This window comes from Vidua macroura, chromosome 31 (genome assembly GCF_024509145.1).
Source record: "Vidua macroura isolate BioBank_ID:100142 chromosome 31, ASM2450914v1, whole genome shotgun sequence".
Lineage (NCBI taxonomy): Eukaryota > Metazoa > Chordata > Aves > Passeriformes > Viduidae > Vidua > Vidua macroura.
The window spans coordinates 264,408-287,390 of NC_071601.1; the positions used below are offsets into that span (position 1 = coordinate 264,408).

The following is a 22,983-nucleotide window of genomic DNA, read 5'->3' on the forward strand; positions in this document are numbered from 1 at the left end:
GGAAAGGTCACTGCTCTTCCCTTCTGGGCCTGTTCTGTGCTGCTGCTCACCCTGACCAAGGATCATTCCAGGGATCTCTGGTCCACTTCAGATTTCAAGAGACCCAAACCTACAGATGAAATTACCTGAGCTGTAGAAAGTCAGAAACTATTTTCTGCACAGGCTACGAAAATGTAACCTAACCCTCAGCCAAGTGATGTCGTGTGCCTGGGGCCAGCTGCAAAAAATATACAATATAGCTCACCAAAAATATGTGCCTAAACCACATCAGATAAATCATCTCCTACAAATACCCTTATCCTCCACTCCCTCTGATGAAAGCAGCCAAGGAATAATGAACTCTGGAGCAGCTGCCCATGCTGTGGACATGGGAAGTGTGGGAAGATGAATCCCAGCTGCAAGGGCTTGGGGAGACAGGATAAGGGGGAATGGCTTTAAACTGAAAGAGAGACTTAGACTGAATATTGGGGAAAAAATTCTTCCCTGTGAGGGTGGTGAGGCCCTGGCACAAGCTGCCCAGAGAAGCTGTGCCTGCCCCTGAATCCCTGGAAGTGTTCAAGGCCAGGTTGGACGGGGCTTGGAGCAACCTGGGGTAGTGGAAGGTGTCCATGCCACATGCACAGCTCAGCAATAATAAAGCATCAGTGGAAACAGCACTGGAAGAATCTATGCCTTTTATTTATTTATTTCAGAAAAATACTTCTGCTGAGTTTATCACAAAAGTCATTGAACAATGAACAACAACAAACAAAATCCATACAAAAACTGAAGTGACAGGAAGAATGAAACAAACGGGATAAAATACCAGAGACTGTTAATTTCCCCCCCCCCCACCCCCCTCCAAAATCAGGAAATTTGCACTAAAGCATAAATATGGAAGAACAAAAATTTTCCTCGAGTTCCTTTGCTGAAGTTTGATCAATCGAGCTCAACATTTCGAGGAAAAACTACACACCTCTGCCTGGCTTTTCCAACAGCCATTCTTCCCAGAAAAACCCCACACGCAGCTCCAAGGAGGAGGAACATACCTCACTGCTGGGCATAAAACCTACTAAACCAACCTTTCATCCCCCATGAAGTTTCCTGGAAGCCTGTAAAGCAAACCCCATCATCTCCACCCACTGTTGACACAACCTGGGGTTCCATCTACCAAAGACAAGAGCCCAAGGCTGCTGTAAACCCCCAGGCACTGCAGCAAAGGCAGGATGGCTCTAAGCTCCCAGAGTCACTTGGAGGCAAGGAAGAGACATCCCAGAGTGACCACGCTTCCCTCCAACCAGGAAGCCTACCAAAAATACCTTTTAAAACATTGAATTGAAAGTAAGGGGACCTACAGGGGAACTGGAACTTGGCTACTACTAACCCAAACATGATGAGTAACAAGAAAGAATCCTAAATAACAACAACAACAACAACATAAAACACAACTGTAATGCCCCATAATGTAAGAGTCGCTCAAAAACTGTATGTGAAATGCTACATCTGTTTTTCCTCCACCCCTTTCTCTTCCCAAGCCCATTCTCCAACTACCTAAGACAAGAAAAGAGAACTAGTGCTGGTATTTCACAGCTCTTCTAGGCTAGGACAGGAAAACACTACACTTCTGCAAAAACCACAGGCTACTCAGTTCCTGACCTCCTTAGGTTGGATAATGGACACAGACTACTAAAGCAGCCTCAAGCCCATGGGAAGGGTGCAAGGAATCATGTCCCACTGAAGTTTTGGATAATCTCCATCACCTTCTGCACTGTGGTGGACAAGAACTCCTCTTTGGGGTTGGATCTTGGTGTTGGATTAAAGGTTGGACATTGACGAGTTTGGAAGCATTATCCAACCTCATCCAACAATTCCATGATGTTTTCTGCAGATGACACAGATGGGGCATGAGAAGAGCATCCACTAAAGGGAAGTGAGCTTGTGGCATTTCATAGGTGGAGAGGCCAAGGACAGACTGACCACTAAGGGCTTGAAATGAAAATGCTCCAAGAAAAAGCTCTTTGGGGTGAAAGGAAGGCTGGATCTGCTGAGAAATGACACGGACACGGAGCAGTTACTACAAGGTTGCAGCCCAGGGATTGTGCTTGCACTACAACACAGAGGTAGGAGCAGCCCATGGCAGCCCCTCTGATGGGCAGGGGATTGCAAACCTCCAGGATGACAGTGGATATTGCCTCACAACAAAGGCTCAGCTGAAAAAAAAACAATCTCCCAGGTTTGGGTCTAACAGAAGAATGGGGATTTCTGAGGACTAAATATAGAGGAGGGCTAAAACATAAAGCCCCATCATCTATAGGTTTAAAAAAACAAAATCATAAAAAGAACACATGGAAATGCTTCAAAAACAAATGTCCCTTTTCCTGGTAGCACTATCAAAAAGGAAACAGAAAACACGTAAATGTAGCATATGTTGTACATATGTAGTAACAAAGGAGGGTGTTCATCTACTGCTATAGTGCACAGGGAGGCTACAACATAAGGCACTTGGGATACAAAGCATCACCAGCTACTGTAGGAAGAGATAGGTTTGTGCAAGTGGAAAAGCTGCCTGAAGCCAAGCAGGCAGGAGGAGGAATCATTCAGCAGCCGTGTTTTTGGGTCACTTGCTAACAGAGTCAGCAGCTCGGCTGCTGTGAGGCACCAGCACTGCGGAAAGGACTGGCCAAGGCTCTGGGGAGGTGCCAGCCAGCCGTCGCTCCTGGAGGGCACTGGCAGTGGATGGCAGGGGATGGGAAGAGGCAGGAGAAAGGAAAAACCTCACACACTATGTGAGGTGTCCTCCTCAACATACAGCTCTTTTCCCCCCGATCACGCTGCACCGCGGGTCCTGTTGCTGCCTCTGAGCCAAAAAGTGTCTTATCCTCCCAGCACAGGCTACAAGGAGCAATGAAAAAGTACCACCAGGGGCTGTGCTCCAGCCCCCTTCCCCAGCTCCCCTGAAAATGGGGAAACCTCTCTCCTGCCAATATCTCTCACTCAACATTCAAATGTGGTGAGAATTGAGGAACAAGTGGAATTTGACCAACTGTCCTCATGTCCCTGCATGTTTTCTCCCTCCAGTGCCTCCTCAACAAGGAGAGGAGAAGGAAAGAACAAAAAACACCCAGATAAACAGGGGAAAAAACCCAACTCAGCACAAAGAGGGGCAAAAAATCAACTGTCAGCCATTCCTCAAAACACAACTGGTGCAAAGGACAACAGCACCAGCCTCAAGCTAGAATTCCACTCAAGAGAGAGCCAGGGTTCAGCTGCCCCAAGGGCTGAGCCAGGGGCACGCCAAGGATCAATCCTGGACTGCACATGAACAGCACCCCAGCTCTGTGTCCCTCTCCTCACCCAGCCAAGGGGACACACCACGAGTCCCCTGTTCCTGCAGTGGCGAAGCAGAACTAAAGCTACGGCCGACTTCACTGCACAAGAGGCACCAACAGCAAAGCCCAGCTCAGGAACTGCCCCAGAGGACAGTGTGGGGACAGAGGTGCCACTACTCCTCACCTGCCAAACCTAGCCTGGTGTGGCACCCCAAAAAGCAGCCCAGTGAGATGGCACTGACCCACGAAACCCCAAGCAGATGCTGTGAGGGATCAAGCTGGTGGGATCTAGCTTTCCACAAAACCTCCTGCCAGCACACAGAGGTGGCAGTGGGCAGGAGCAAGAGGGGAAAGTGGTCTGCAGCAACAGATGGCCTCTGAGGTAGATTTGAGACAACTCCATCTGCTAACAGCTACGTGTCACAAGCCAGGCTTTTCCTAAAATGCAAGCTGCTCCTTGCAGCCCCAGCTGCCTCCACCTTCCTTCCCTGTCATCTCATTCACAGCTCAGAAAGGGATGAAGGGGCTAGGATTTTTGGAAGAAACCCTGGATTTGATAGCACCTTGGGTGGATACAAGCGCTGTATCCTTTGGAAACAAAGAGTGAAGCTGGTGGCTGCCGATGGCATGGCTGGACTGGCACGGTAGGGATGAGGAAGGCTGAGGTGACAGCATGAGGGCCACAGTCCCACTCATGCAAAACCCCTTTGCAGCAACCCGTTTGTGACCTGAATGTGGTCACGAGCAACAAGAACACCAGGTCCATGAGGCACAGACAAGCTGGCAAAGGGCTGGGCTGACAAGAGCCAGGCCAGCGCTCAGAGCAGGGCAGGCCTCAAGGATTCGTGTGGAACTGAGGATGCTCCTGCCCCATAACAAAACATTGAGAGCTGCAGAGCCCTGGGCCCAGCTCTTGGTGCTAGGAGGCCCAGAACAACCACAGGGCAGCCAAGAGAAATCCAGCTGAGGCAAGCAGAGGCTGGGAGGTGGACCTTCCATATGAAGAGGGAAGTTCTCTCCCTCCTCTGCTGCCCAGCTCTTGAAAATTCTCAAAAGCAGAGTTCAGAAAACCCCAGTTAACCAGAGGTCCACCAGGAGACAAGACAGGGTTGAGCTTCCTCCATCAGACCCTGGTCTCTCTCTGCAGCATCACCCTCCTGCCGAGTGCTGGCCAGTTGTGCCCCATCTCACCTGAGAGCACCCCTGAGCCTTAGATCTCACAGCCCCAGCACATTCCCCCAGGAATCTGATCCCATAACACACATTTGGTGCCTTCAAGCTGTCGTGGCCCTGTCCCAGGGGCTCAGGGAAGCACCATGAAGAGAGGGGAGGAACATGCTGTAGGAGAAAAAAGGATTGTTTGGAACCATCTATGATACATTTGTAACCATTAACCAAAATAACCAAACACTAAAATAGAAAAAGGAAAAAAAAAAAAAACAAAAATTGCACGCTGGTTTACGATCAGAGGAAGGCAAAACCAGGAGGGCTGGAGAAGGTTCCTATGAGGGGAATGGGAGAAGGGGAATGAGGCCTTTTTGGTTTTATTGCAAACGGTTCACGAGAGCAAGAAAGGAAGGGAGGAGAGCGAGAGACACCTTGGGAAGATGATTCCGAGCCTTTCAAGACACCGCTCGCGAGGAGCAGGAGGAGGGGCTGCTCAGTCCTGGTATCTCGCCCTCCTCCCCAGGAGACAATCCTTGGCTTCTACGGAGACTTGAGCTTCTTGGTGCGAGGTGAGGTTCCGTTCTCTGCTTTCACCACTCCGTTTTCATGGTAACCTGGGGATGGCAACAAAGGGACATGGAGCTGGTGAGGGGTCTAGAGCGTAATCTGAGGAAGCTGGGGGTGTTTAACCTGGAGTAAAAGAGGCTTGGGAGGGACCTTCTCGCTTGCCACAGCTCCCTACAGGAGGGTGCAGCCAGGGGGGGCTTTGCTCCCAGGGAACAAGGGACAGGACAAGATGAAATAGCTTCAAGCTGCCACAAAGGAGGTTCAGGTTGGACATTAGAAGGAATTTCCTCACAGAAAGGGTGATTAAACATTGGAATGGGCTGTTCAGAGAGGTTTGGAGTCACCACCCCTGGAGGTGTCCAAGGAATGACTTAATGTGACACTCAGCGCTCTAGTCTGGTTGACACCATGGTGATTTGTCAAAGGTTGGACTCCATGATGTCAGGGTCTTTTCCAACCTAAACCATTCTGTGACTCTATGGAGAAAGAAACTTTGTCCCTTGCACAAGCCAAACCCTTTATTCTCTCAGGACTGGCCCTCAGACATGGGGAAACCCCCATGACATCAGGACACTGGTGGGGACGCCCTGCACGGGCAGCAGCCTTCTGGGGTATGTTGAACCCCAGGGCTGACAGCTCCACAGTGCCACCCTTCCAGCACTCACCCGAGTCCCTCTTGAGCAGCTTGGTTTGCTGCTTGGTGCCGGTGGCGGCGGCTCGCTTCCGACTGCTCTGCTCGTTCCAGTACTCCCTCCAGCGCCGCAGCTGGAAGTGGATGAAGCGCCACATCACCGAGGCCTGGAAGAGGCACACCAACAGCAGCACACTCATTCTGCCAGGGGCGGAGAAGAGGCAGGCTGAGAACACAGCAGCGAGGCCACCCCCAGCCCAGCCTTCCCCCCACACTGGGGCTGGTGGCCAAGGTCCCCCAACGTGGCAGACGCCATCCCTCCAGCCACCATCTCTCCTTTCTGCCACCCCTGAGCCCAGAGCAGCCACCTTCCTTTCCCTCCACGTCGTAAAGCTGTCAGGTTTTGATTCATTGATTCTTTCAACTTTAGGGCAGGAATGGATGAACAGGATCATCTCAACCAGCACTGCCCAAAACACAATGTGGCACAGTCAAGATACGATGTCCCTGGATGATCTAAAAGGTGGAAGGGAGGTAAGAAAGACCCTCAAATCCTCAGGTGTGCCAGCAGTCCTTGGCTTCAAAAAGCTTGAGAATGACCATGCCTGGCAAATTCTGAACTGAACCCACAGCTGCTGCAAGGGTGAGAAAGGCTCCCAGACTTGATAAATTGCAAGGCATGAGGAGCCCATTCCACCCTCTGCCTCCCACATGGCCAAGCAGAAGGGAAAATGCCTTTTCCTTGACCACATCCATGTAAATGCACTTACAGGTACAATAGGGAAAGCCTACAAGCATTTCTCCAAGATAGGCTTGCACTTTGTAACTTCACTTGATTAACACTTTATTTCCTGACTTTTCCCCTCCATTTTGGCTCTGTGTAGCCTATAAACCCCTCCTTGCTTCCTTCACACTCCCTTCAGCTCACTAAGACCTTCCCTAAATGGAATCAGGATCAGATAGTCACTGTCTGGGTCCCATCTGGATGGAGCTTGGAGCAAATTGGTCCATGTCCAAGGCAAGGGTTGGAACGAGATGATCTTTAAGGTCCCTTCCAACCCAAACCATTCTGGGATTCCATGATTTCCAAACTCAGAAAAACCCATGCTGGAATAACACAGCCAAAGAAGACACAGGACACATTCCTACCTGAAGAGAATATTGTTGAAGAGGAAGCTGAAGAAGTTCCCTCTCTCAGGGTCCAGGGCCTGGCTCTCCACGCGCGGCAGCCCAAAGCCGATGACCAGGATGTACAAGGTGAGGGTAAAGAGCCTGGTGACCACGAACACCACAGCCCAGACATTAAACCTGCAGGAGGGCAAGCAGAGGTGTGGGCAGGAGCAGCCCCGGTGCTGACCCAGGAGGGGAGAGCGAGATCCAGGCTCTCCTGGGCTCCAAAGGAGGATGGGAGCCACAGGCAGCTCCCTGCTTACAGCTTCTCGTTGTTCTCGTCCGTGAAGTAAACCAGCCGCGCCATGTGGAAGAAGAACTCGGCCAAGTACTGCAACAGCAAGAGGATCAGCCCCAGGCGGGTTAAGCTGGTAGGGAAAAGGAAAAAAAAGAATCACTGGGCTGGTCAGCCTTCATCCTTCAACCTTCATCCTTCTAACCCAGCTGCAGCCTCAGCCCTGCTGTTCATGAGCTGCAGCGCCAGCCCAAAGCCAGATCTCTGTGCAGTAGTGGGGGTAGGACTGCAATAGGAGAAATCCCTGTCTATAAATCATCAATACAGTCCAAAACACTGCCAGAGCTGGGATATATCCAATGCAAAACTCTATGGCTGGTAAGGCTGCTCTGCTTTTTATCAGAGAATGGTTTGGGTGGGAAGGGACCTTAAAGATCATTCCAATCCCCTGCGCTGGACATCTTCCACTGTCCCAGGTTGCTCCAATACCCATCCAACCTTGATAGTAAAAGGTTTCTAAAATCATGGGATTTCGGGGAGTTGAGCTTGGTAGGATCTGGGAAAATGTTATGGGTAGGCCCTGAGAAAATGTTAGGCCTTGTCTTTGTTAGATCTTGTGAAACTGTGCTGCACCTGGATAATTATTATATGATAAATGATATGATTGTTAGAAGTAATGCTTGCTTAGTAATTAGATGTAATTATTGTTTAACTGTAACAAGAATCATGAGAACTATGTTCGAGGTGTTTGGGGGGAATCACGAGAAATCCATGCTTGGATGAAATCAATGTATACAATAGAACAATATAAGTTTAATAATTAATATTTAGTTATGTAACGATAGAATATAAAACATGTTCAGCTTGAAACCATGTTGGAGTCAGATTTGGGTCTGAAACCCCTGAATTCCAGAGCTCTTCAAATAAAAGCACCTGCATGAAATCATACTCTGTGATTACGTGTTCCTAAACGCTAACAACCTGGCCTTGAACACTTCCAAGGATGGGAAACCCTCTGAACAACCTGTGCCAAATGCCTCACCACCCTCACAGGCAAGAATTTCTTCTCAATATCCAAATCTCTTATAGTTTAACACCATCCCTCTTGTCCTATACACCTGCCTATGTAAAAAGTCACTTTCCATTGAAATAACCTGATTTATTCCTTCTAAGCCCCTCACCCCACTGAGGATTCCCAGGTGACCCCCAGGGCAGAAGCAGCTGCCCAGCCCCATCCCTGGTGTGGGAGGGGATGCTGAGGCAGGTGACTCACTTGAGCAGGTAGGCGCCGGCGATGTGCAGCAGGTAGAGCGCGATGCAGCGCAGCTGCCGGGGGATCTCCTCCTGGCAGGGGCAGAAAAGCCAAATCAACCTCTCAGCCCTCTCCACCTGCCCTCTCCCTGAGCTCCCTCTCCCAAAACCTCCACCTGGCTCTCACCTTGCGGACTTTCTGGAAGTAGAGCTCGGGCAGGGCGTGCAGCCAGTACGCCAGCTGGCACAGGTAGAAAAACTTCACCTGGTACCTGAAATGCAGGGAGGAGCCACGTGAGCCAGCCCAGGCCATGGCAGGACCCGAGTGCCAGGGCAGCATTGGGCAATCCCCTCCACTGTTTTGGAGCCATGGGATTTAGGAAAAATCATTTCAGGGCTGAAATTATTTGCTGAGCCAAGAGAGCCACACATGGAGTTTATACAGATGCTTGTGCTGTGGTCTCTGTGCTCTCTGCAAACCTCATTTTTGTAAAAAAACAAGAAGGAAGGGTCATCCCCCACTACATCTGCACTGTGAAAAATGAACAGCAAAGAGACTTTCCCAAGGTGATGCAGGAAACGGGATAAGTAGCCAAGCCCACAGGGCCTTCCTCATGAAAACCTCTGGAACACCCCTCCCCAGGCTCACAAATGAGATATCCCCACTCCCCATGGTCTCACTGCAGCATCCTTGCTGCAGGGTGCATGCAGAGGGTGCTGTGCTGTCAGCACCCCACTCCCAGCAGGCAAAACCATGGAGAGGAAGGAAGTGGCCAGCCCCAGAACAAAATGCCCTCACGAGTGCTTACGGCAGATAAACATGCGGGTAGTTTTCCCACAGACTCCGGGGGTTTGAAATGTATCCTTCCTGAAAAAGAGAAGAGAGGCAAGGCTTCAGCTAAACAAAACAGGTTATGAGAGGGTGGGCTGATGGTACAGTGAAATGAGGAACTGGGGATGACACCCGAGCCTTGTCACAGCCTGCAGGAAAAAAACACGTTCCCTGCGAGGGCCAAGGCTGAGCTCTGCATCTGTGGGTCTCTAGCACCCCTCTAAAATTTCACCAGGCCCCTTGTTTGGGGGCTGAAGGCTGCTTGCTCAGTTGCACAGAGGGTCCCAAGTTCAGGAGAGGATATTTTGGGGTTTGGAATGCTCTGGAGGTGTAGCATGTGCATGGTCCCAGAGGCTTCTTCCCCACTGGCATTTCCAACCCCAGCAGCACTTCAGCAACAAGAAGTGCTTCTGAAGAGAAAGAGGACCGGGAAACACCAACAAAAATAACTGGATATGAATTGGGAAAGCTTCATTTTCCACCTCTTGCCTTACAGGATGGGACTCCCTTCTCACTCCTGCCACACAGATGCTGCCCTAGGCTTTGCAAGGAGATGCTGGCATGGGAAATTTGTCCTGCCCAGTCACAATTGTCCATTCCCTATCTGTCCCAAGACCCATTTGCTCAGTTGGGGAAGGCCAGGGAAGCACAAGAGTGACCTGCTCTGTACACGTTGGGTGTTTGGGGAGCATATCACAGCAATGTGGGGTGTACAGGAGGCTCCAGCCCCACAGCTGCTGAGGGATGGGTCTGGCACTGGGCAAAGGCAGCCCAAAACCAGCAGCATCAACTGTTTTGCCAAAGTTTCCTTCCTCAGAGCCCTATGAGGCAGAGGCAGTGCCAACAGGTCTCTAGAAATGCTGGCCTTGAAGGGAAAAGTAGTTCTCTAGGAAGGGCTGGCAGGACCCTCTGAGCAGTGGGGAGGGAATCTGTCCCCAAGGATCCATCCCCTTGCCACTGCAGACCACAGCTGGACCCCAATGGCTGCAGGTAGCAAAGCATCATCACTTCATCCTGCCAAAATAGTCAAATCTCTCCCACACCATGTGTTCTTCCCTCCCCCTTCCTTCCCAAAATGACAGTTTTCCCTCTGAAATCTTTCGGTTGACACATCCTCAAGAAACAGCAAGGTTTCCCTGTTTTCAAAGATTCCCTCACCATCAGCTTGCCAAGGAAGGAAGCACAAAGAGGGATCCCAAAATTCTGCCCATTAGCCCCATGACCCCGCAAAAGGCACCCAGAAACCTCAAGGCACTGAATGTACATGAGGAGGAAAATAAGCTGAGAAAGGCATCAGGTCCTGGAGCAGAGGACAGAGATTATGGGGCCAGGCAGGATTTCTGGGGTCCAGCTCCAAAAATATTTCACAGCCCATTTACCTGTGCCTTGTACAATACTGGAGAAGGATCTCCCAAGACTGCCCTCTGACAGTGGCTGGAAAGATCCACCACAGCTCAAAACGAAACTGACTGAAATGTGCTTGTTTTGGCCCAGAAGCTGGCTGGGGACTCTGCTGCCAGTGGGATTTTGTGCTCCAGAACCCACAGTTCCCCCTGGAAACCCAAATGCCAGCAGCCCCGTGCCTTACCGTCACCACGACGTACAAGCACCAGATGACAGAGGTGAGGTGGAAGGCAACCAGCTGCCCTGACTCATTGAACTTGCTGTGTTTGACCTTGGAGAGATGCAGACGCCTGTTGATTTTCTGGGAAGGAGCAGAGGGAGAGACAAACAACAAGAAAATATGAGCCACCATCAACTCTCTCTCTCCTCCTCCTCCTCAATCCCGAGCAGAGATTCCAGAGATGAAGGCTCACTCCTCATCACCACCTCAGCCCCCAGACCACCCCCAGAACAGCATTTAACTGCAGAGCCCCCCGTGGGATTTGAGGTATTTTGAGGACACAAGACGGGGAATGGCACTCACGTCCAGGGCGTATTCCTGCACCACTGCGTGGAGGATGATGGCAATGAAGATGTAGAAGAGAATGGTGACCAGATCCTTCAGCCCATAGTGATACTGGACCAGCTCCCCATCTGCAAAGACAAAAAAAAAAAAAAAGTGTGGGTCAGACTCCCATGGCACAAAGGATTTCCAAGTGAGGGCTTAGTGGGGAGCAGCTTGGATGGGGACACCAGACAGAGGTCATGACTATGCCAGTGGTAGGGAAAAAGGGCTCTCTTCAGGGTTAGCTCATGGCAGACATGGGTAGTTTCCCCTCTTACAGGTACACACCTCAAGGGAGGGGACACTGGGGACACTAAAAGCTTCCCCCTGCCACTGGGGACAGCCCAGCTGTGGAGATGGGAATTTAGCACCTGCAGGGATGAAGACATGGGAGGCTGAAGCAAGTTATGGGATCAGGGATGCCCCCACTAGGAACATCAGGGCTTGGGATAGGATTTCCACCCCCTCAGTTATGATTTAACACTTCCTTATGATCTCCCACTCCTCCCTGAAAACTGCTGGAGCGGGATTCAGCTGCCTAAATGCAGGTGCCTTCTGCTATTCAGAGATCTGAGGCAGCAGCACAGGGCTGGTGGATGACAAATAGGACCCATGGGAGGCTGTGCTCTTCTGGAGCAACAGGAGACCCAGCAGCACCCAAAATACCCCAGACATCTGCATTTAGGTGACTATTTTCAGCCCTGAAGCTTATGGGAAGAAGCAGAGTTGGGAAGGCTGCAGACGTATCATCACATGAAGCTCAGCCCACTCCTGGCTGCTGCTCTCCTTCACCCTGATCCAGTCTGTCCTCTCCTGATACCAGTGCTGGGAAGAGACTGCTCTGTCACCAGCCCTGCCTACCCTAAACAAAGCTTCATTCCAGATTTCTAAGATTTGAACAGGATTTATGAACACACCTGGCACAAGGATATGAAAACACCCTGTCCTGAGGAGCCTCTGGTGCTGTGCAGACCCAGAGGTAAAAATGGTACCTGTACCCCAGAGCAAGGCAAAAGACAGAATTGCAAGGCCAAAGAAAATAGTATCACAAACATGTGCTCTGCCTCCTCTCTCCAGGGCACCTCAGAAGCTCTAGCAGAAGCTGTGGGGGATGTGGGAAAGCCTTGGAAAAAAATAGATTCCTCCCAAGAAGCTGCTGCACCAAGATCTCTCTCCCCACTAGCTCATGCCCTATATTGATACCTCAATACCTGAACCTGGGGAGGTGTTTCTGTGCCCCCTGGGACTTCTCATGTCAGGAAAGAATAAATCCCTTAAAAACCCAGCAGCAGAAGTTGTCTGGACTGTGCCACAGGGGAGAAGGGACCACACCTGAATCTGGAAGCCGGATGATTCCTTCAGCCATAACCAAAGCCTTTAAGGGCAGAGCTTTTATCTTCCACATGTCTGCCTCACTGCAGCTCCCCTAATCCCAACACCCTGCTCTTTCTCTGGATGATTACTCAAACACTCCCAATTAACTGCAGTTTCGTGCCACCAGGCCAGGTTTTGTGCCCCGGGCATTTGGCTCATCCCAAGCCCAGGCCTTTACCCAAAGCACCTCCTGCTGTCTCCAGGCCAGTGCCCAGATCCCTGCCAGATCCAGAGGGGCTCTGAGCCAGGAAGGCAGCAACCAGCAGTCATAATAGGAATAATAGGGGCTCAGCCTCCTGGCTGGGAGCTGGGACACCTCCTCTGGTCCATTTGGTTCCGAGCTGCACCAGCTCAGAGCCTCCTGGAATTTACTCCCTGTGAATCAGAACCTGCCTGGAGCAGTGATGCTGTGCACCACATATCCCCACACTCTCTTCTCCAGGTGCCATCCCCAAAAATCAGCAGGACAGGGATGACATGCATAGCCCCTGCTGCTTGGCAAGAGGTAAATCCCTCCTGCTCCTCAGGGGGATAAGAAGCTGCTCCAGGCAGGCAATCACACAGCTGGATCCTGCCTGACCAGGCTTGCAGCAGCATCCTCATCCTGCAGGAAGCACAGAGTGGCCTGGCCATGGCAGAAAGAGAGAGGAAGCCCCCAAACTCCCTGGAAAGCACTTCTTCCCAACCTGGCAGCATAAGGATTGGCAGACACGACCAGAGTGCTCTGAGCCACTCAAACTTTGCTTCTTCCCAAAGTATCTTCTTTTTAACATCTCTGCCAGACTGCATTTGCTGCCAGACAAGACCCTGAGCAGCTGATCAGTAGAGGGTGAGCCCAAGGCAGCTGGAAGTGAGGATTTGGGGCAAACCAGACTCAACATTCCCTTGGGATTTGTGGAGCAGAGGAATCTCTCACCTGCTGTAGGCACACTAACATTATACTGAGGTAAGATGAACAGGAAGGCAGTCTTGGCTGTGACCTGTCAAAAACACAGAGGGGAAAAGAAGCAAATCAGTTGTTAAATCCATTCTTCTGGACCAGTTTTTTTCCTATCACAATGGGAAAGGCAAATCACCCAGGGAGATGTGCCGGCAGCAGCTTCACTTGCAGAAACACAACACCTCACACTGGTCACCCACAAGATCCCAGATGCATGGCCAAAACGGGTAAAAAAAGCCTGGGATGAGACATCAGGACATCCAAAACCCAGGGCTGTGCTCCTCACTTCTCATTTATTGAATCATAGAATTGAATCATGGAATATCCTGAGCTGGAAGGGACCAAAAAGATCACTGAAATCCCACTTCTGTCCCTGCATAGCATACCCCAAGAATCCCATCCTGTGCCTGAGAATGCTGTCAAAACCCTTCTTGAACTCTGTCATGCTTGGGGCTGTGACCATTCCCTGGGGAGTCTCTTCAGTACCCGGCCACCCTCTGGGAAAAGAACCTTTTCCTAATATTCAACCTAAACCTTTCCTGACATAGCTCCGGCCATTCCCTCTGATCCTGTCATTGATCACCAGAGAGGTGGACATTGACTAAATTGTTTTTAATTCAAAGGAATGATCCTTCACAGCAGCAAAGTAGGAGACTTTGTGGGGATGAGGCAGAGCATCCACCCCACAGGACACCCCAAAACTGCACCTCTGAGACCAAAGCACCCTCAAGCTGGGGCCACAGCAAAATCTAGTGCACAGACATCCAACACCAAACATGCCTTCATCCCATCCAACCCCACAGTGGCGGCAGGTCACCAGATTTTCCCTTTCCAGTGGCTCCCAGCCAACCCTCCAATGCTTCAGAAGCACCCACCCTCAAACAAAAACATTCCCAAAAAATCCTGTGCCTGTAAAACACCAACGGAGATGAGCTGCATTTCACACAGGCATAGCTGCCACTGCTTCAGAGCTGCAGGATATTAAAATCCCAGCTGGAAATTGCTCCACAGCTTGTGGGAGAGAGCAGGGGACTTTGCCAAGAGTTCCCATCCTGCCACCACCAGCATTGAGCAACCGGTGCAGGCAGCCCCAGCTCAGGGACAGCAAACTCCATGGTGTGTTTTCATGATGTGTTTTCATGATGTTTAGGGATTTTATTGCTTTTTCCACTGAAAAAAGGAAAAAAAAAAAAAAAGGAAATCCCACATGTTCTGCTGTTTGTAGAGGAATAGATGCAGGAGATGGAGACCATGGGCAGAGTTTGGGGTGGGAATGGAAAAAGTGCATCGCCTGGCCTTAAGCTGGCCAAGGGAGACACTTCTGGCTCCTACAGACCTTGCTGGCTGGGAAAGCCAAGTTGCTTCATCCCAGATCTGTACAGCACATCCAGGACCTGGAGTTTACACCCAAACCTTGCCACAGGCTGGCACAGGGCATGAAACAAAGGCATGGAGCCAGTGGTGGCTGTGGTGCTGCAGGGATGGGTGGCCGTGTCATGGATGTGCTAAAGGCAGCAGGCACTGATGGATTTACAGCTCCCCAAGTACCTGGCTGACATCCATTGCTGTAAACAGCTGGGAACAAGACATCATCTCCAGGTGAAGCCTCCTAACCTGCTGGAGAGGATGCAGGCCAGAGGTGTGACTCCAGGAAAATGGCCCCAGAGTATCTCCAGGGTGGGAAGCAATGCCCAGACAGAGCTCAGCCCTGGAACAGTTTCCAAGAATTCTCCTTATCTTCTTTCCCAGAGCGCCTGGTAGGAAGGTTCCTCCATCAAGCAATGCTTTGTCCCATCTCCACACCTGTCTTTGCTTCCTCTGGGCTGGAGAACCACCAGCAGCTTTGGAGCCACCCCAGCACCCCTCACCTTTCCTTACAGAGAGGTAGCAGGCTGCTTCCTAAAGCCTCAGTGAAATATTTTAACAACCAAAGACAAATGTAGCCTCCTAGATGAAGGCATCTGCAAGGCAAAAACCAGGTTTCCTTGGCTTAGGAAATAGGGATGAGCACCAGGGATGGCAAAACTCTTCAGAGCCTGCCTTGAGCATTTCACAGGCAGCCAGGGAAAGCAGAAGTTTGGAGTGGGAAGAGCAATGTGAGGATTATTCAGAGGCACAAGACTTGCTGTCTGTTTGCTCTGAAACAAGATGCTGGTATGGGAAAGGAAGTGCTGGGCATGGTCCTGCCCTGCAGGACAGAGAGTAGAGCCACAGCTGCCACTAAACTGCTACTGGCAGGGGCACAATTCAGGGAATCACGGAATAATTTAGGTTGGAAAAGTCCTCTAAGATCACGGAATCCAACTGTTCCCCCAGCACTGCCAAGGCCATCACTAAGCCATGGCCACAGGTGCCACATGGGCCTGAACAATTCCAGGGATGGTGACTCCATGACTTCCAGCCTGTTCCAATCCCTGACTGCCTTTTCAGCAAAGAAATTTTTCCTCATATCCGACCTAATCCTTCCTGGCACAACTTTTTAGAGGGTGGGAGAGGGATTTGTCTCCAGGGGACACATAGAGCAGGGACCATGTAGCAAATGCTGTACATTTATTTCTCATCCACTCCCTGACCTGCATTAAGGACACCTCTATGCAGAGGGAGATGTTCCTCATCCCAGCCTCATCCTGCCTTACATGAGGGATGTGGCACTTGGGAACATGGCTTAGTGATGGCCTTGGCAGTGCTGGGAGAATGGTTGGATTCCATGATCTTAGAGGACTTTTCCAACCTAAATTATTCTGTGATTCCATTAATTGTGCCCCTGCCAGTAGCAGTTTAGTGGCAGCTGTTGCTCCACTCTCTGCCCTGCAGGGCAGGACCATGCCCAGCATTTCCTTTTCCCTCATCCTGCCTTACATGAGGGATGTGGCACTTGGGGACATGGCTTAGTGATGGCCTTGGCAGTGCTGGGGGAATGGTTGGACTCCATGACCTTAGTGGGCTTTCCCTACATTAATGATTTTATGGTTCTGTCTGCCTGAACCAGGTAAATTTGGGAAGCAGTTGTCCTGGGAGCTCTACACCATGAAGGAACAACATGAAGGAACTCAGCAGTGAGTGGCTTTCTGCTGGTAAAAGCCACTAACTCAATGACCAAAGTGCAGATGATGGTGAAGAGAGAAACTCCACGTGTCCACCAAGACCTGAGATGCCTGGATCAGCCAGGACAGAGGCTGTTTCTCATGGCCAGAAATCAAATCAGCACATCCACCTTGCAGCCCTGGGTGTCAGAGCAATAGGTAAAGACAAACAATCCCAGCACTACCACACATTTACTGTCTAGCACCAGGCATTTACTCCCTGATAATGCAGTGATTGGAAAAATCTACACCCCCCTAGCCTGCAGATTGCTGCCTAATACAGAGCAGCAAAGCTCTCCCCATCCTTTTTCAGATCCCAGAATGGTTTGGGTTGATAGGGACCTTAATGATCATGTTCCAACCCCCTGCCATGGGAAGGGACCTTTCATAGACCAAGGTGCTCAGAGCCCCACCCAGCAATTTAGAAGATGCTGTTTTTACCCCTGCCATGAAATGCTCCACATCAAAATCCCAACTCCACTTGTTCAGATGTGCAAGTGGCTTTTAAAAATGTGCCTAAGCACACACATCCAGGCAGTTTAGCACCTCTCCCAGAAATTACCCACTGTAACCCTCAAACACTAGCATTTTCAGGAATGAGGGATAATTTTTGAGCATCCTTCCCCAGCACACTCTATAAACTCCTGGAACAGCTTGCCCAGATTGGTTGTGGACTCCCCATCCCTGGAAGTGTTCAAGACCAGGTTGGACAGGGCTCTGAGCAATCTGGCCTAGTGAAAGTTGTCCTGCTCATGGCAGAGGGTTGGAAAGAAATGAATTTTAAGGTCCCTTCCAACTTGAACAATTCAGGATTCTATGAAACACATTTCCCTTCTCCAAAGCCTCATCTCAGTGGGATTTGTCTTCACCACAGCCAGGAACCCCCACGCATGCCACCATCTCTATGGTCCTTCTTGAGTTAAAGCCACTCTGAAGGAAAGAGGCAGCTCCAAACCTCTGGTGGGGGAGGCTGGGGGAGTTTTCTGCAGTCTGAGCTGGGAAAATATTTCCAGGGCTTGAAAAACAACTCAAACTAATTACAGACAAAATGCTGTCCAAAGGCTTTTCTCACAACTTTGGGTTTCTTTTTCCCCTGCTAGCCAGAGTTTATTGAAAGACAAACTTACTGATCCACAGTATGGATTGACACAGCCCTATATGTAAACTAAAGCCCAAACTTTGGACCAAAGCCTTTCAAAGTAAACATCTGGCTTTGACAAAAATCTCTTCCCAAGGGCAGTGCAGCCCCTCTGCCCCCACAGACAAACTCATCCCCCAGCATGACACTATTTCCACTCCCTCCTGTTTATTCCCTTTTTAAAAGTAAACCTAAATACTGCACTTTTTAACCTTTTTTCCGCTCTTCCCCAGCACTCAACCCTTACACCCCCCACATGCTTCGGTTCCCACATCTGGCAAAGACCAGGGGAGGCAGGAATGCATTTTGTTTTCCCTCATTAACAATGGAAAGGCCTTAATTTTTAGAGTACTACGGAGGGGACCGGGAAGGGGAAAGTATATTTAGGAGGAAGCCTGGAAATAGCAGCTCGTTCGTCAGCTGCCTTCTCCTGACAGTGTCACAACTCTGAGTTTGGGAGCCCGTGACTCACATCCCACGATCTGCACAGGGGGAAAGCCCAGCAAGGGCATGGAACCACTTCTAAAACAATGGTTTATAGCTTTATTTCATCACCCCAGGCATAAGACTGAGCCTCAGTTTCCCCACATTAGAGATTACAACAGCAGCCCCCATCTAATATAGAAACTTCTCCAAAATCAGCAAAGTCTTCCCCAAACCAGACCAGACACCGCTCACAGGAGCCACCCCGGGTGGGACACAGTTAAACCCAGCCTGGCCTTTGCTTCATTTTTCTGCAAAGCAGGGTGGAAAAAGATATGCAAAGTAATTTCTGCATGAGGATGGGAAGCACCTGTTTCATGTTTTTATACAGACTCACTAAAAATAGTTTTTCACCAAAAAATAAAAAAGGGGAGGCTTTTCTTTCTGGGCTCCAACAGCCACATACAAGTGGCAAAATCCCTCTCTGGCACCAGGCAGCTGCACAACCAAGTGTGTTTTCACACCCTGAAGGCTTAGGGCTGGCTGGGAAATAAAAACCCTTTGTAGTGCCCAGCTCAGGACAGCTCTTTTTGAGGAAACTCCCTCCAAGCCTGGGGCTTCCCTCCCTGAGCAACGCCATGATCCCCAAAAACACACACAACACTGGAATAATCAAATCACCTGGAACACCAATGAGCAGCCTCATGCCACCAAATCCCATCATGACCAGTACCTGCACCCTGCCACAGAGTAATTACCAGCTTGGTGCATCCATGTGGATGGGGAAAGGTTGTGCACCCAAAAAGATGCTCAAGGTGTAGCTTATGCTGTGCTTGAGCAGTAGGAGATGTGTGGCAGCCCCCCAGCATCACCCCGAGCAGGGTGCTGGAGCAAGGAAGCAGTCAGCTCCTGAGGGATGCCTGTGAAAAGGTTAAAAATCTTATTTGTGTCTTCCCAAAAAAACCTTCCCTGCAGGAAACAGCCTATTGTGAGCAGGATTCGGCCTTTTCCGCTGGGCCTGAGCTTGGCTGTGGCCACTGGCACTGGGGAAGGTGGAAGCCTGGCTGCAGGGTGGGAAGCAGGGATGAGAGGAGAAGGAAGGGAAGGGACAGTGACAAGTCCTTCTCACCATGGCAAGGGATCAGAGCTGCCACCAAAACTCACCACAGAGGTGGCACAAAAAGGCACGGATGGTTTGGAGGGCTGGGCAAGAGCAGAGGCTGATTTCCCCTCCAGGGGAAATGAAAGCAGAAGGAATAAATGTAATAATAAAATAAAAGTAAACTGAAATACCCACAAGGACCAAGAGCTGTCCAAAACCCCATGCCAAGGGATGGTGCTGCCAGCCACAGGGAGCACTGGCATGGCAAGCACTGTCTCCCTGAGGCCTGTTGGGAGAGTAGCAAACTTCTGCCTTCAGCATCCAAGGGAGATTTAATCAAAATACATTAAAAAACCCCAGATACACCACAAACCCCGCCCTGCTGCCACCTCTAAGGGGGGAGGTTAATAATTTTTCAGAACTGCCCTCACAGCACCGTATCAACCAAAAGCACCACAGCAGCAAGCCCAGGTACCACCTCTCCAGGACAGGGCTCCCAATATAGTTGGGAAACAAACTATATACATAGTTGGGAAACAAACTATAGCAACAAACCCATCTGCAGGGAGAACCCCTGAGACAGAGATGCAACTTCAGTGGCATTTTCTTTTTAAAGTACGAGCATGAAACTTGCAGCCCAACTTTGCAGCATTTGCATGTGGCTTTGGAATACAGCTGGCCCTCCTGGGTCGGTTTTGAAACTCTTAAATAAATATACATACATGCACAAGGACGTTGAAAAGGGTTCGGGTGCTGTAAGAGACTCGTTCATTCAATGAGTTCGCAGTAAAAAAAGAGGGGGATAGAAAAGCAAGGGGGTGCCAGCAGGGAGGAATTAAGGAAATGGATTTCCTCCTCCTGCGATTTGCTACAGAAGGAGCCTTTCCTCCCTCGCCAGGCCCCCCGGCCACCCCTTTCCCATCCGGATTTGCTTTGAAACGTGGCACTGCCGAAGGGGAGGGTTCAGCGGGGGAGGCGGGGGGGTCCCGGCCGGCGGTGCCGCTGACCACGGCCCGGTGCTCGGCGTGGGATGCCCGGAGCCGAGAGAAGCCGCACGGCAAGGGGAAAGCAGGCGGGCAGGGAAGGAGCCGAGCAGCGGGAGAGACAGAGCGGCGTCCCCGGCATGGCGGTGGCGGGACAGCGGCCTTGCGGGGGTCTGCGGCCACCCCGGCGGGGGGAAGGAATCCCGTGGATGCCTTCCCACGGCCCGCAGCACAGCGGGATGGCCGCGGTCGGGAAAGGCCGGGGAGCCGCCGCTGGCTTCTGCCCCAGGCCCGGGAGCCCCCGGTGCTCGTCCCACGGCGCGGGGTCAGCGGGCTGCGGAGAAAACACCTGGAAAAGGGCTACTGTTAAAGGCAAAAAGGCGCAAAAAAAAAAAATCCTCTCATTTCCAAGAGCTGGGAATATCAGACAAGGCTTGGCTTCTCGCTTGATGTGCCCCTCAGTGCTCGGGACATCCCGGCAGCTGCGGTGGGTTTGGGGCAGGGGTTTTGACACCCCTTGCGCTCCCCCTGCCCAGCCAGGGACCCCCGGCAGAGCCGGAGCGGGGGCAGAAGGATGTGCCACCCCCAAAGGCAGCAACAGCCCGGGTCCCCGTGGGAATGTGGGGAACCTCTCCGGTGGTGGGTGAGCGATGGGGAATGAATGGGGCGGCACTCAGACCCCCAGACCGAGGGGTCCCTCACCCCACAGCCCCCTCCCCGTACGGGATGGGGGCACCTGGCCCGGGTGGGGACCCTCCCGAGCTGGGACAGCCCCGAGGGGGGACACCCCCTGCAGAGAAAGGGGGGGGGGGGTCACCTCGTCCACGGGGTGGGGACACACAGACAGCCGGTCCCGGCTGGGGGCGATGGCGGGGGCGTCTCACCTCGAACATGAGGGCGATGAGGACGCTGAGCACCAGGCAGAAGCCGATGTCGGCGTGGTTGTGGATGAGGAACTCCTGGCTGAAGAGCGGGTGGCTCTTGGCCCGCCGGCGGAAGGCCATGGCCGGGGCCGAGCCGAGCCCAAACTTCCCCGGGCCCCGCGGAACTTCGCGGAGCGCCGCGATGGCCCCGCGCAGGCGCCGCCGCCTGAGCCCTCCCCGCGCCCGCCCGGCTCCGCTCGGCCCCGGCAGCGACCCCGCCCCGGCCCGCACCGGGACCGGACCCGGCACCGCCCCGGCCCGCTCCGGCAACAGGACCGGACCCGGCAGCGGCACCGCCCCGGCCCGCACCGGGACCGGACCCGGCACCGGCACTGCCCCGGCCCGCACCGTGAACAGGACCTGACCCGGCACCGGTCCGACCCGCACCGGGACCGGGCCGGCATCGGCGCCGACCAGCACCGGGGCCGGCACTGGGAACCGGCACCGCCCCGACCCGCATCGGGATCGGCACCGGCCCCGCCCGCACCGGGACCCGGCCACGGAGCCGGACCCGCACCCAGCCTTGGAACCGCACCGAAACCGAGACCCAACACCCGAACCCGCCCCCGAGCCCGACTGGACCTGGGCACGGACACGGACCTGGACTCAGCCCCAGTACTGGCACCGGAGCTCACCCCAGCCCTGGACACGGCACCGGCACCGCCCCAGGACCTGGACCCAGCACGGGATGGAAATCTCGGATGTGGAACCAGACCGAGAGCCAAGACCTGGCACCGGGTATGGACGCGGATCCTTCCCTGGATCAAGCCCCAGCCCTGGACCTGGATCCAGCCCTGGTCCAGTTCAGCACAGCCCTGGACCTAGCAGCGAACCAGGACCCAGGACCCAGCCCGGCACCAGACAGAGAACCCAACCCCAGTCATGGCTCCCGCTTGCCCCAAGCACACCCTAGCACTCCACAGCAGGTGGAGGCACACGCTGGTTTTGGCACCCACCTCACATCTGCGCCCTGGTACTGTGCACATCTGGACAGCCACCCACGCTTGAACCCACCTGTTGTGTATGTGGGGACGCCCACCTGCATCTGCACCCACCGACTGTTTCTGTGCAGGCAATCTCCCACCTCTGCACCCACCTACCATGCACATCTGGGCTCCCATGCAGCCAGCACCCACCTTTGTTCCAGCACCCACCCCCCTGTGCACACCCTGCAACCCCCTGACACTTTGCTCTGCATCCCAACGTGCTGAACCCCAAATTTCCCTCATTAACCAGGGAAAGGCCTAAGGCACAGGGCACCTTCCCTATCCCACCCCCTTCCCAAAACCACACCCCAGCTTGATCTGGGGGTGTAGCAGTGGGGACTGAGACAATCTGAAAAGGTCTCCAGGGCAAAACAGTGCAACATTTGCTGTTATTTATTGAAGTCAATCCCTAAAATCCCTTAAAAGCTCCTCAGGGAGCTCCAAGGACATGAGGGGAGCAGGTAGGGCCCTTTGGTGGCTTTGCTTAGGAAAATCAAGGTATAAACACTGTTTTGGTTTGAAAGATCTCCCTTCAAGCAAAACATGGATCCTTTTGCTTCCAGGGTCTTGTTCAGCTCCTCCAGCATCTCTGGATCCCCACAGATCCCTCAGAGATCTGTCTTGTGTCCAGTGAGGATGGATTCACAGGAGGGAGAAAACACTGCTCAGCACATTTGAGAGAACTGAGCCATCTCAAACCTGGTGTTGAGACCATTTTCTTCCAGCCAAATCCAGCTGGGGAAACACAGTCTCTGGGTTCTCATTAAGCACTCAGTCCTATTAGGCAAGTCCTGATTAGCTGGGCTTACCCTCTGCTCCCCCCCTCCGTGGTATTGTTTAGCCTTGGAGCCATGGGCACAGAGCTGCAGCCTGGGCCCTGTCTTTTACAGGAACACTGAAGGCACCAGAAAGGGATTTGCAG

The 22,983-nt window shown here is 52.3% G+C and overlaps 1 protein-coding gene across 1 annotated transcript; it reads right to left on the bottom strand.

Moving 5' to 3' along the window:
* Nucleotides 1-657: 657 nt before the first annotated feature.
* TRAM2 (translocation associated membrane protein 2) lies at nt 658-21,240 on the bottom strand. The gene is made up of 11 exons (XM_054001667.1): nt 21,037-21,240; nt 13,400-13,463; nt 11,089-11,198; nt 10,750-10,866; nt 9,139-9,197; nt 8,517-8,601; nt 8,352-8,422; nt 7,107-7,211; nt 6,823-6,981; nt 5,708-5,874; nt 658-5,089 (listed from the first exon to the last, which is right to left on the bottom strand). Exons 1-11 carry the CDS (start codon nt 21,154-21,156, stop codon nt 5,016-5,018), a joined length of 1,131 nt encoding a protein of 376 aa, XP_053857642.1. The 5' UTR covers nt 21,157-21,240; the 3' UTR covers nt 658-5,015.
* Between the last annotated feature and the right edge of the window lie 1,743 nt (nt 21,241-22,983).

Excerpts from the sequence above, each read along its gene's own strand:
- TRAM2 (XM_054001667.1), bottom strand. The coding sequence starts at position 21,156 with ATGGCCTTCCGCCGGCGGGCCAAGAGCCACCCGCTCTTCAGCCAGGAG. Across the intron at positions 7,212-8,351 it reads GCCGGCGCCTACCTGCTCAA|CTTAACCCGCCTGGGGCTGA; the intron begins GTGAGTCACCTG and ends TTTCCCTACCAG. Across the intron at positions 5,875-6,822 it reads TTCAACAATATTCTCTTCAG|AATGAGTGTGCTGCTGTTGG; the intron begins GTAGGAATGTGT and ends CGCCCCTGGCAG.